The sequence below is a fragment of the Dermacentor silvarum genome, chromosome 5 (genome assembly GCF_013339745.2).
Source record: "Dermacentor silvarum isolate Dsil-2018 chromosome 5, BIME_Dsil_1.4, whole genome shotgun sequence".
Lineage (NCBI taxonomy): Eukaryota > Metazoa > Arthropoda > Arachnida > Ixodida > Ixodidae > Dermacentor > Dermacentor silvarum.
The window spans coordinates 170,598,252-170,611,033 of NC_051158.1; the positions used below are offsets into that span (position 1 = coordinate 170,598,252).

General features: G+C 45.3%; 1 protein-coding gene across 2 annotated transcripts in view; it reads left to right on the forward strand.

Annotated features, from left to right (window-relative positions):
• LOC119453898 (zinc finger protein 271-like) overlaps positions 1-12,317 on the forward strand; it is a 62,997-nt gene extending 50,680 nt beyond the window's left edge. For both annotated transcript variants that reach the window (XM_049667043.1, XM_049667044.1), the window contains one exon: positions 10,946-12,317. In XM_049667043.1, the coding sequence (XP_049523000.1) occupies positions 10,946-11,406 (461 nt within the window). In that variant the 3' untranslated portion in view covers positions 11,407-12,317. The remainder of the gene's footprint in view (positions 1-10,945) is intronic.
• The last annotated feature ends 465 nt before the right edge of the window (positions 12,318-12,782 follow it).

Below are 12,782 nucleotides of genomic sequence, written 5' to 3' on the forward strand. Positions count from 1 at the left end.
CTGGTCCAGCTGATCGATCACATTGGACACGCTTCCTGAAAATGTTTGGAGAAAATTATCAGCTGCTAGCTCACAGTCACGGTAACATTTAGTATTTTCGTGTGTGGTGGGGGGGGTGGAAGATTGCAAGCGCGTGCTTTCATTTCTGGAATGGCTTGGACACGAGGGCTCCAGTGCACGCATGTTGGCCCAAGTTTATAAGAGCATTAACCCTATAAAGTTGCAGAATTGAAAATCTTTTAAAGCACGCCTTTGGAAATGTCAGTGAGCCTTTCGCGTCAAAGTTAGAGAACTTTATACCCATAAAGTTTCGTAATTGGAATCCATGCGCTCCGTAGATTCCACGGCCACTGCGAGTTGCCTCAACGCGTGCGCTTGCTATCGAAAAGCCCTTAAAGTTTGTGCTCGGATAGGGCTCCTTGCGTTATGTGACTCCAGGTGCAAGGGCGTGTCCACGAAATCCAGCCCGAGTTCGCAATGTTCGTGCCGAAATGTCTTTTCGATCGTGAAAAAGACATTGTAGACAGAATCCAGAATGATTCCCGGCATCGGTGGTAGTTTTGGTCGGCGGTGCATGCCGGCACGAAAAAATTTCGGGGGGGTGGGGGGCTGAAGCCCCATCAGCCCCCTCCCCTGGCTATGCCCCTGATGCTAGTGACTGTGAAAGATAAACAAGTACATGTGTCAATATGATCAAAAAGCACAATGAACATAACAAACGAAAAAGATAGTTTGCAGTCTCGCACTGGCTACATTTTAAACTGTGAGAAATGGCTGCACCTTTGGTTGCTTCATCTGTCGCAGCCGCTTTTCTTTAATGAAGTTGCCCATCTCTGAAAGATTCCGCAAATAACATTCCAAATCTTGCTCCTGCTGGGAAAAAATCCAGAGTGCTTCCAATGCCAACTCTTTTTGCTGTGCAGTCACGATGACAGGTTCAGCTAACACTTCATCCTCTAGTTCTGCTTCGTCTTCGCTGTTGTATTGAGCAAGTTCAGCAACAATGTTGTACACAGTGTTTTCCGTGCAGGTTGTGACATCAGTGTCGATGTGAGCGTAGTCATTAAAATCTAAGGAGATACCACTCGCTTCTTTGATTTTGAGCAGGTCTTTTTCTGTGGTGCCCAATCAAGTGTGTTCACATCAGGTCCGTCATGCGTGCTTGGCTCCTCAGTGAGTTCTGCAAATCCTGCATGCCCGAGGCAATTGGCTATTGTGCTAGGACTGACTTGCATCCATGAGAGGATACACTGCACGAAGAACAACTTTGTACTCCTTTTCCTTAGAGAGCAACATTCTCTGCAAGAGGCTTTTTCTGGATATGTATTTTAAATGCCTCAATTGCACCTTCTCCATGGGTTCAAGAAGCGTAGTGGTGCTGGCTGGCAAGAATTCTAGCTGTATAGAAAACAGTCCTGGCACAATACCATGTATCGAGCAGTTGTCCACAAGAAACATTACCTTTCTCTTTTTTTCTTGACAACCACATGGCCTCGTCACGAATCCAGTCGGCAATTATTGCTTGCGTCATCCAGGCCTTACTGTTAGATGTGTATGGCACAGGCAAGGGGGTGACATTCTTGAAACAGCGAGGACGTTTCAACTTGCCATTACCAGCAGCTTAATTATGTCCATTCCTGTCATATGTGCGGCCAACAGAAAAGTCACTGGCTCCTTACCGAGCTTTCCACCAGTGCATCTCCATCCTTTGCACAGGGTTTTAGACGGAAGAAGTTTAAAAAAGAGCACTTTCGTCCGTGTTGTAGATGTAATCTGGATTGAACTCTCACAGAATTTGCGGCAGCCATTGTGCTTGCCAGTCTTTGCATGCAGTCACATTGGCAGCAGCACTTCCCTGGACCCGGCACGAAGATAATGCATTCTTTCAATCTTGTTAGCCATCCTTCGTTGCAGGCAAAGTCCTCAATTCCAAGTCGGAGGACAAATATGATGGGTCCACTGATAGGAGGGTTCTCACTCCAAGCCCTCCTCAGCCACATCACCGAGCACTGTTCGAGATGCTCATGGTTCGCCGACCGCAGTCTCTTCCTTTGCGTAACAAAACTGGCAGAGTCCCGCAGCTTGTTTTTTTTTTTTTTTTTCTTGAAGGCTCCTGGATGAGGGTGCTCTTTGGAATGCCATGCTTCACAACAAGTGACATTTTCGTTATGCCACCATTCTCGAATTTATTTGTGGCGTTCAGCTTTGTCTCTAGTGTGAGTGCATTTTGCGGGTGTTTCGGTGTCACCATCGTAAATGCTCGGGAAGCTCACTGACCAGAGGCACCAAAGTCAACCTTGAGCATGACTTCAGCACAAGCAATGAAGGATCAACTACCGCAACGTAAAAAAATGTGTAGAACAGTTGCTTACCACAATGTTGGTGATGCATATTTCGATGTGGCTGAAATGCCCTGTTTAGTTTTGTTTCCATTGATTCTCACAGTTCCGTTTATCCGGAGGTCGCAAAAGCGAAGGTACCATTTAAATGATTTCTGTTTATTGAGGTTCCACTGTAATGCATAATGAAATTTACAGTGTATTGGCCACAGGTACCCAGCACGCAGTATTGTTGAGCTACCACCTTTAGAAAGCACTTTCATGAGACTGTGCATCAGACTTGTCGAAGTACACTGCAGTTCACTTATAACAATATTAAGAAGAACAAAAAATCCAATCGTTATAACCGATCATAGCTGTATCTGAATTGCCGTGAAAAAAAAAACTGCCAAACAAACCTTTGTATCTCTGAGACCAAATTTGTCACTTGCGATAAAAAAGAGACCTGTAAATTAGACTGAAAAATGAAACGTTTATCTATACCTCTAAACAGCATATCAAGTGTTACGCTGAAATTTCAGTGTCACGCTGAAATAGTCAGAAATCTGCATGTTCTTTCGCGGAAGTTTCAGATTCACAACTGTGGTGTGCATCACGTCCAGCTGCTGCAAAAACACTGACAGCTATAATTCAGCGTGCATAAAATCAGTTAGCGACTCAATTGATGACAGTGCACTTTGGGTGAACATTGGCCTTTCAGACAAATGCAGGCGATAAATGTATAAGTGCAGCATCACTCAGTCTAACAAAACTTGACATAAATTTTCTATATAAGCACCTCTACTTGTAGGCTGTACACATGCCTTTCAACTTTTTTTTTTTTGACATGTTACAAAGCTGGTTGTTCCTTCAATAAAATGTCCATTTGGCAGTACAGCGCTCATCCTGTTGTGTTTGTTTTCAATTCTTGTCCTCGCCTTCTTTGCACTGCTTCGAGTTATGCCTAAAAAATATGGTCATAAAGTAGTAATATCTTCCTAAGACCCCTTGTACAGTACATTGCACATTGCTTTCAATGTTTTTTTAGAAATTCACTCGGAAGTTATTACGCAAAATGTTCACTCTGAGTATGAAGTACAGTACATGTGTAACCGTAAAGAAGTGGTTTACTCATATTCTTTTCTCTCCGCTTTCAAGAAATTTGACAATAAATTGGTCTAGACCCAGACGTTGTCCCAGACGGCCTAAAGCAACCTCTAGGTGTGTTTCAAAGTCACCGAGATTGCGTAACAATACCAGAAGGAGCAGCAACGTGGCAGTATACTACATGCATTTCCATCTTCATCTCAGCGTTTAAGCAATGAAATGCAGTTTCTACCACAGCCAACATGAGGAGATGATGGAGATAGTTATTTTTTTCACGTACATGGAGACGCAGCTTTTGGCATCCAACCTTGGTATTCAATTTTTAAAAATTGTTTTTCCAGCTTCATAACATAACAGTAGACAATACTAAAATCAGTGCCATTCCACTCTGTGAAGATGAATGACCAGTGAAGCTGTATATATGGTGATAAATTACATTGATTTAAATAAAGACACATACCGCATCAATTGTCATTTTCTACCGTCTTTATTATTTTGTCAATAAGGTGACTATAGCTTTGTGGTAGCTGTGGCAGACGGCCATGGGTTCTGTAACGACGCTATGTCACACTGCTGTATGTTTTAGCGCAAAGGTAAAAACATTTCATCTTGACCTTTATTTTCTTGTCTAATAACAAACCTATTACTTTGAAATTAGTCAACGTAGAGTTTTTAAAGAAAAGTCTAGCAGCATAAACTGATTTAATGTGTCTGTATAGTGTCCCTGAAAGGTTACGACGAACAGCAAGAAACATACGCGGAAGCCAAAGAGATACACCCATTGGCTATTTTCAGTTTTCTTCACAACAGAGCCAACTGTGTAAGAAGATGACGGCGACAACGAACCCATGAGCAGTGGCACGAGCACATTCGCGCGGTTGTGCCGAGGGGCGCCAACCAGCCAACTGTGGAAGAAGACGGCGCTCGAGCCATTACTGATAATGATAGTTTTGGTCTATGCGCTCAGTCTATGCATGCAGCGATCCACTGGAAACTAACATATTGCAGCTACGCTGTAAAAATCACCTTGAAGAGCGATTACCGTATTTTCCGGTGTATAACTCGCACCTTTGTATAAGAAGCACCCCCCTCAAAACGGCAGTTTTTCCGGGAAGAAAAACATATATCAGTCGCACTGGTGTATAAGACGCACCTGTTCGCTTCGTAAGCGATTTAAAAAAATTACAGTGACGTTTCACTCCATGAACGCGGGTCTCGAGTAAGTGTATGGGTGCCATATATTTCCACTCCGCCTGAGTGTGCTAATCACATTAAAATATTGTGGCAGAACCCATTTCACGATGGGTGACTGTCGACTGTAATTCGTTAGCATTAAATCAATATAGAGATACAACGTATGTCCATCGACGAAACGAGCTATGTATGAGGTGTGTACTACAGCGGGGCATGTGTTTCGCACTTCTCCAAGAACACTCGGCACCGTCTAGTGCCACAGCCGCGAGGCCTGTGCGTGGCCTCCGAAATGCAGGCCATGCACAGGCCTCACACCGGTGCGTGCGAACACTGCGAAATGTGACGTGCAGCAACCAGGCTCCTCTCTCGCACTTCTTTCTTGATGCGCTGTGCCATCTGGTGGCTCTGTAGAGAAGTCCACACGTGGCTTCCGAGACGAGAAGCGTGGCGTGCAAATGCTGGGAATTGTTCCCTTGCTTGCTGCCCACTCGGCCTGGCGCTCTTTGGCCATACCTGGCCCTTGCGCCATTAAACACCATACATCATCATTGCTGCCCACTCAGTGACCCAGGTTGGCGAGAAGGTGCGTTCATGGTGCTGTTTGTTAAAGCATTGGCGTGAAAGGCGTTCATTGAAAAGTGGCACATGCCCAGTGCATTTTTGGTGCATCCTGCTAATGCATCGGGTGGCTGTTCTTGAGGAACCCTTGTAACGTGGGTTTGATTCCGCTCAGCACCGAAGAATATTAAGGGCTATTTTTGGTCATTGTAGAGCTGCACATTCCCTGTGTCCCAAGTTGGTGTCGGAAAGACGTTCATTGAAGAGCGGCGCACACCTACTGGCACAAGTTGACATGAACAAGGTTCACTGAAGACCAGCACAGGCAGGGTGGCACGAACCCAGTGCTCCAAATTGGGGTCAAGGAGTTTCTTCGAATAGAGGTGCCAACCAGTCCCACTGGTTAGGTGGGACTGGTTGGCTGGGTGGGCTGAGAGTAGTTGTTCTGGAAGAATATATGGGAGCTCTTAAGTTTCTTAGCATTACAAGTCTATGGCTTTCTTCTCATTAAAATTTTGAGAGTATGTGATAATGGGATGTTTTCCTGGCTGTTTCTCAAACCTATGTGTGCAACCAATAGACTCAACCTTCACCCTTAGCTTGTCTTGAAATACTTCCTTAACAATTTTATCTTTCAGACGAGTTTTGTTTCATTAGGGCGCTCAGGAATGCCGTGAATAATGAGGTTTGACGCTGGCTTCTGTCCTCAAGGTCTGATAGTTTTCTCGCTTCAATACACAAGTTTCCTATTGATTGCAATGTGGAATGCGTTTTACTGGCATGCCCGGAAACAGCAGAAGAGTCGGCAAACTTTCTTTCCAGCTGATCAGCAACATGATGCAGGTCACCAACCATCTTTGCCGTTTTAACAAACTCGGTTTTCAATTCAAGCATTTCACTTCGAAGTGAAGCCTGATTTTCAAGCAGTTGTTCAAACATTTCTCTTTGCGGGGAGACCAGGGTTAACTTCGACGTCGGTGCAAATAAGTAATTCACAAGCAAGAAAACAGCCGTATCCCACTTCAAAGCATCAACAAGGGCATGGCAGAACCACAAGACCACAACAATCACTACGCAAGGAGGTGGTATGTGAACCAACCTGCAGTACGTAGAACAGAGTCCTCGTAAATGCCATGGCCATCCCGAGTCTACCGTGCCTACAAAAGGTGGCCTACTATAAGAGCGTTGCCGTTTTTGTGACACCCTTAGAGCCATATTGTCAGGTGACGAAATCGCTCAGTTCGCAACCAGGCTATCAGGGACATGCAGATTGCCATCATGGGAAAGATGGTTGTAGAGGTGCACAAGTTCAGGTGTCGGTGATGTGGCTAGCCCATGATGACCCTGCGTTATGTAGAACAATGTCCCCATAAATGCCATTGCCATCCAGGGTTCGTCGTGCCTTATTTATATAAAGTAAAATTGTCAAAAGGTCTAAGATTTACTTATGAGGTGTGCAATAGCAAAACTTGCTCTCACTATGTCCTTGCTTCTCTGCGCTGTTTTCTGGAAGAACTGCTGTTGTTTTCCAAGGGCTGATTGCAAGTACGGCTATGCGGGTCGCATGCAGTCCCCGGTAGTGCATTTGAGATCCCTGAAATATGTGATCATTTGGCTATCACAGTGTGGCAGACTTTTGTTACGTCACCAGGGGAGAAAGATTTGGTAGATGCATTGCACATACTTTCGTCTCTGTTGCAATAGCGTGACAATGGCTGAGATCTGCTTCGAAATACTATTACAGAAGCGCATTTTTGGTCAATTCTATGTCACTCTTATCGTCCATTGTTCTCTGCCAGCTGATCCGTTAACACGGGCAGAGCACGGCCCCTCCGACACATTGATTGGGCCTCTTCGATTATCTGTCGCTGACAGTCTCTGTCTGTCCCAGACACTGCAGGCCCTACTCTCATTGGCTGAAAGCGCCGCCTCGGACAGTCTGGGACTATCGGGGATGGGTAATCAAAGAGGCCACTGGCAAAGTGCAAAAAGTGTGAAAAGGAAATCACTACAGAATCATGGCCACAGATTGCTAGTCTAAATATAAGTATATGTACACCCAGCAACGTATTTACAAACTTGGGTCTTATTTTTGGACTGTCAGCTTGGAAGATAATTTCACTTTTGCAATATTTGCTGTAATTAGCACCAGACTCGCCGACGGCCTACAGCTTTATTGGCACTGTGATAAGACCGTGTGCTTGGCACTGTACCAAAAATGCTGTCATTCGTAGACACCGAGGCGTCTTGCACTAGTCGCACGAAATCAAAAGTATTCCCACAAATGACCATCCGAGAATACTGCACACCTTTTTTGGCCACTTGTGGAATGATGTCACTTATTTTCTAGCGAATGCAGTATTTTGAAATCCCGATTATTCACATATTTTGGCGGTCACTGTCAAGTTCGAATTATCAGTATAACTTAGTATGTATAACTTGTTCTTGGACGAGTTGGTTGATATTTGCTGAAGCCATTGTAGCACACTTAACACAAGGACAAACAACAGAGGACTGGACACTGCGGGTGCTATAGTAGCAACTACACTCGCAACTGATCATTCGGCGGCTGTACTTCACTGAGTTACTTTCAAATATAGCTAAAGGTACACACACACACAGGAAGACACGACAGACGCAGACGAGCTGGTAACTATGTTAGACCAACTAGCCCAGCAGGTGGTCCTTCTGAAGTACTTCAGTGAGCCCATTAAAGACTACATCGTGAATAAAGCCCAGGTCTTTGTACACTCTTCTCAGATGAAGAAGGGGGAACTGTCACTCAAAGACAAAGGGTGTCTTGACCGGATAATTTTGATCTCACCCTATGAAAATGTCGCCAAAGTTCTGCATGCAATCCAAAATGAGAAACCCACCGATAGTCCCACACAAGATAAATTTGTTGTGGTGCCAGCGAATCATAAGTTTTGGAAGTGTCAAATATGGCCTCCAAACCTCAAGTGCTTGTTGTGCCTGAGAGATCAAGCTGGGTCAAAGCGTTTTGACACAGTTCTTCACGGGTTGTTGAAAACTGTGAGCATCTTAAAACACTCCACATTCTTGCACTTTGCAATTTTCACCATTCGTAAAGTTTTTTTCTGGGTGAAAGTTTGGGCACATTTTACTAACAGGGTCATTAAGCATTCAGATACAAAGTTACCGTATTTTTGCACGTATAACCCGCACCAAGAATTCAAAAACGTTAACCATAAAGTTGGGGTGGGGTTATACGCGAATTTTACTTGAAAGTGTGGCTTCACGGCAACGCGGCATGCAGTGCCTTGTCAGATGTTACGTGACTGATTCGTGCGTGATCACATCCGTCGTATGTGAATCCAGCTTTATCAGCATCCCTGAAGAGGGTGGAGCAGAGCCGCTGGCCGAAGATACTATGTGGACGAGTCGTGCATCCGTGAATGGACTGTTTTTGCAAATATTTGAGTGTTGTTGCATGCAGTTATTTCCAGGGGTTATACGCAGGGACATTTTTTTGCTTTCCCGGCTGTTGTAATTTGGGGTGCAGGTTATACATGGTGGCGGGTTATACGCAGAAAAATATGGTATTAAGCAAATAAAAAAGTTGAACTAGCCAGGCTTCCTTCCAACATACTTGAAATCACTGTCGAGGATAATCAAGCTAATAAAAGAAAGCTAATCATTAGCTGTGACATTTAAAGGGGCCCTAAAACACTCTTTATTAAAGTTGAAAAATGCATTTTACGTTAAAATAGACTATTTCAGAAATACTCTGCAGCAAAAAGTGCTTTAATGGGTTCTGAAGAAGCAGAGTTATTGGCAATCAAAAATTGATTTTGATACCCTACGCGGTGCTCTCGCTCCTTCTTCAACTGTGCACCCACAATGCTCAGCTTACTGAATGGCACCATGGCAAATAGTTCAAGTTTGATTTTAGATGTTTGCCTGGACGCCAATACCTTGGATTTTAGCACCTACAACACACCAAGCTTGGAGGCTATCCCTCAACTGGAGTTTGAGTTCACGGTGTCTTACCCCTTCGCTGTGCTACAATGTACCAGATAGCTACATGCGGCTCTGTTTTCTCACACCGAGTGGCAAGTAGCACACTTCCTTTCGCACTTAACTCTACAGCAATCACACAATTTCCAAGGGTCGAACGAAAGGTCTTCATGTTCGCTTGTGCGGCTATGTCATCAGCGCCCACTTCGAGTAAGCAGTGGATGTCGCACTGCAGACTCGCATTGTATAATTCTTAACGTAACAAGCGTCAACTGTGGTGGCAATGCACCTTGAAGGTATGCAACTCGGAAAGCAAACAACTTGTTCCAGGCAAATGCTAGTGCTCAGGCCGCCTATATATGTGCCTGGAGCCACATAACCCACAGAGACTCTGAACATGTGGTTGTCCTCAGCAAGCAGACCTGTCGCAGCACCGCACGGGGGTATCTATGTTACATAGCAGACAACTAATGCAACTGTGTGCAACGTTTGCCATGTGCATGACAGAGGCTGGAGTGTGCGCTCGCGCTCATGTGCTCAAGCCTGGCCGTGATACGGGGTGCACACAGCTTTGTCCTGCACCAACTTGACCGACAGATACTAGCCGCGTCCAAATTGCACGTTTTGAAGTGCTATTAATGGCTCACTATGAAGTGATGTCTGCCAAGGTGTCTAGCCGGAAGCACCCAGGACTGAGTGCGCACTGGCAAGCATAGTTGTCTTACCTTAAGTTTCACATGGTTTGACGCTAGCTGAGTGTTCAAAACAGATTGAAATTGGAGAGACCCAACAGCTACGGCACCGATAAGCAGTGTTGCCACAGTTTAATTCCTGTGCGGGTGACTGCAGACGAGAGTGAGCCGACGATAGTCTGCTTCTTTTGGAAGTACATAATTTGTATTAAAATTTGTGATGGTTTTGCACAAAGCTTGCCCTACAAACGATGGCCAGGAAAGGTTTCCTCCACTTTTCAGTGCACAGATGCACTATGGCAGGGTCTGTCCGGCACAGTGCAGAGAAGGCTCCGAAGTCAGATCACCAACAAATATGGATTTATTAATCCAAGATACAGCACAGTACAATAGTCCTGGTGCTTATGGGCGAAGGCTTACCGCAAGATCAATCGAGCGCTAGAGCTAATTGGGTAGCGGCCCACCTAGCAAGCGAATGAGAAGTTGCGAGAGCAAAGGTCCCACGTAGCCAGCTGGTTACGGGCCTGTGATCATCTGTCGGGGCGCACCCCTGATGATATATGCTCGGGCGGTGACACGACACCGGGATGGAGAGCTTTGGCACGCTAGCCAAGTTGCCACTGGGACGGCGGTTCCCATAGATCTGGCTAAGCACACTACACGAGCTGGGGGGCGAGGAGTGGGAAGGCACCTCAATCCCCACAAATTCGAAATGCAGATTTTTTTTTCTTACTTCAGCCTATTTATTAAAAGCAGAGCACTGATCTAAACATCATTCTCGATTAATGTCAGCTATGGTTCAATATCAGCCCTCTATGGGAATCTTGCATATGACGACATATGCAAGCTGCCGGTAGCTTCGAAATGCGGGAGGAGAAGGCCTCGTTTGAAAAGAGAATTATTGAGAAAAAGGTGACTTAGTGCTCTGCTTGTGAGCTCGATGCACCGTACACAGCTGCAAAATTTGGTGGGGATGTTCGCATCAGTGTATGCTATCAGCGAACTGTTTTAATTCACCAAGCTCAAGGGTTGGTTCAGGACCTTTTTAAGCTCATTTCTTTGGCATTTTATAATGAAATTTTACTTTTGTTTGTGCAGCAATGGCCGAGGGTGACAGCTCAGAGTCGGGACACCGCTTCCGCTGTCACTTTTGTGACTATGAGACTGACAAGACTTCTCATCGGGATGCACACATCAGGGTCCATACTGGCGAGCGGCCATTTAAGTGCCATCTTTGCCCTCGGAGCTACAAACAACGGATCAACCTCACCATACACGAGCGCAGTCACACGGGCGAGAAGCCTTTTCAGTGCCCTTCATGCCCTAAGAGATTTTCATATAAGCCCCTACTTAAGAAACACATGAACATCCACACGGGTGAGCGGCCATTTCAGTGCCCATCTTGCCCTCAGACCTTCTCGCTGAAGTATACCATGACGCAACACCTACGCGTTCATACAGGTGACTTACCGTACTGCTGCGAAATGTGCTCCAAGTCCTTTATGAGGGCTGATTACTTGAGGAAACATAATAGAAAATACCATGATACCCTAAAGTAGTTTCACAGCCGTGTTGAACTAGAGTGAATTAGGCATTTATATTCACGTGAAGCGTGCTGAATGGTGTTCTCCTGCATCAGGTAGCACAAGTGTCACCATATGCTTTCAAATGTTCAACTGCCAAGTCACTTCAAATGATGTTCCAGGCTGATCTAGAAACTTTCAGGGACATTTGTAGTAATAAAATTGTAGTGGATTACAGTGTCCATGTTCATAGTATATTCTTTCATGCAAAGGCACAACAACGAAATGCGCACTCCTCAGATATACCTTATCTATTCAAATCTAGGCTGATAGTTTTTTCAAATGATCATATACCAAACTCTAAGGTCGGCTTAGATTCGAGGATATTAAAAAACGCGCCAGTTCTTAACTGAAATTGATAAATATGGTGCATAGCTAGCACCGTCTAGAAAAGTCATTATCGCAGCCGCTCTAGCCGTGCCAGTAGCCAACTAAGTACACGAGTGACATCGCCAGTTTGACCTGTGTCATATCGGTAGTATTGGTATGATATCGTATCGGCATGCAGTGTGGCTTTATTGTAATGGCACCAAGCAGGTGATGCCACTATAGTACCGCTTTCAAACGAAAAGTTGTGCTAGCCATGGAGGCATCGTCAAACATTCAAGCAGGGCGGGACTTTGGCATCGATGAGAAAACGTACAACCTTGGAGGGGGCAACGGGAGATACTTCTTGCATGCGCTGCACCGAGGAGGGCATTTACCCAGAAACTTTGATTGTGCACTGCTTCAAAAAGTGCAGCTCTAATGCGCTTGATGGTACTGAATATAATGCGCTGTTTGAAGATGACAGCGATAAGGAAGATAGCGACGAGGTTAGCAGTGATGATGATGTAGAATGAGCTCGGCATGTTCGTATTCAATAAATGCTGTTTTCATTTTGTGAACGTTGTCCTCGCTTTTTAGTTCAGCCTACATTCAAGGTAAGTTTTTCTTTTTTTTTTTCTGGCCTCACAATTTCAGGGGTCGGTTTAAAATCGGGGTTGGCCTAGGTTCGAGTAAATATAGTACCTTCAAAAGACTCAATGTGTGCAATCCGGCACCCACTGTTGGGCACCTTGGCACCTCCCGCACTTACGACAGAGTGCGACGTCGCTTCTTCTGGCCAGACCTGCACTGCTCTGTGCAACGTTACGTTGCAGCTTGTGACGTTTGCCAGTGGCAAAAGAGGCCATGTTCTCAACCTGCTGGTCACCTTCATCCAGTCAATGTTCCCAAGGAGCCTTTCTTCCGTGTCGGCATGGACCTTCTTGGCCCCTTTCCCACATCCATAAAAGGGAACAAATGGATAGCCGTTGCAACAGACTATGTGATGTGCTATGCTATTACACGTGCCCTGCCCGCCAACTGGG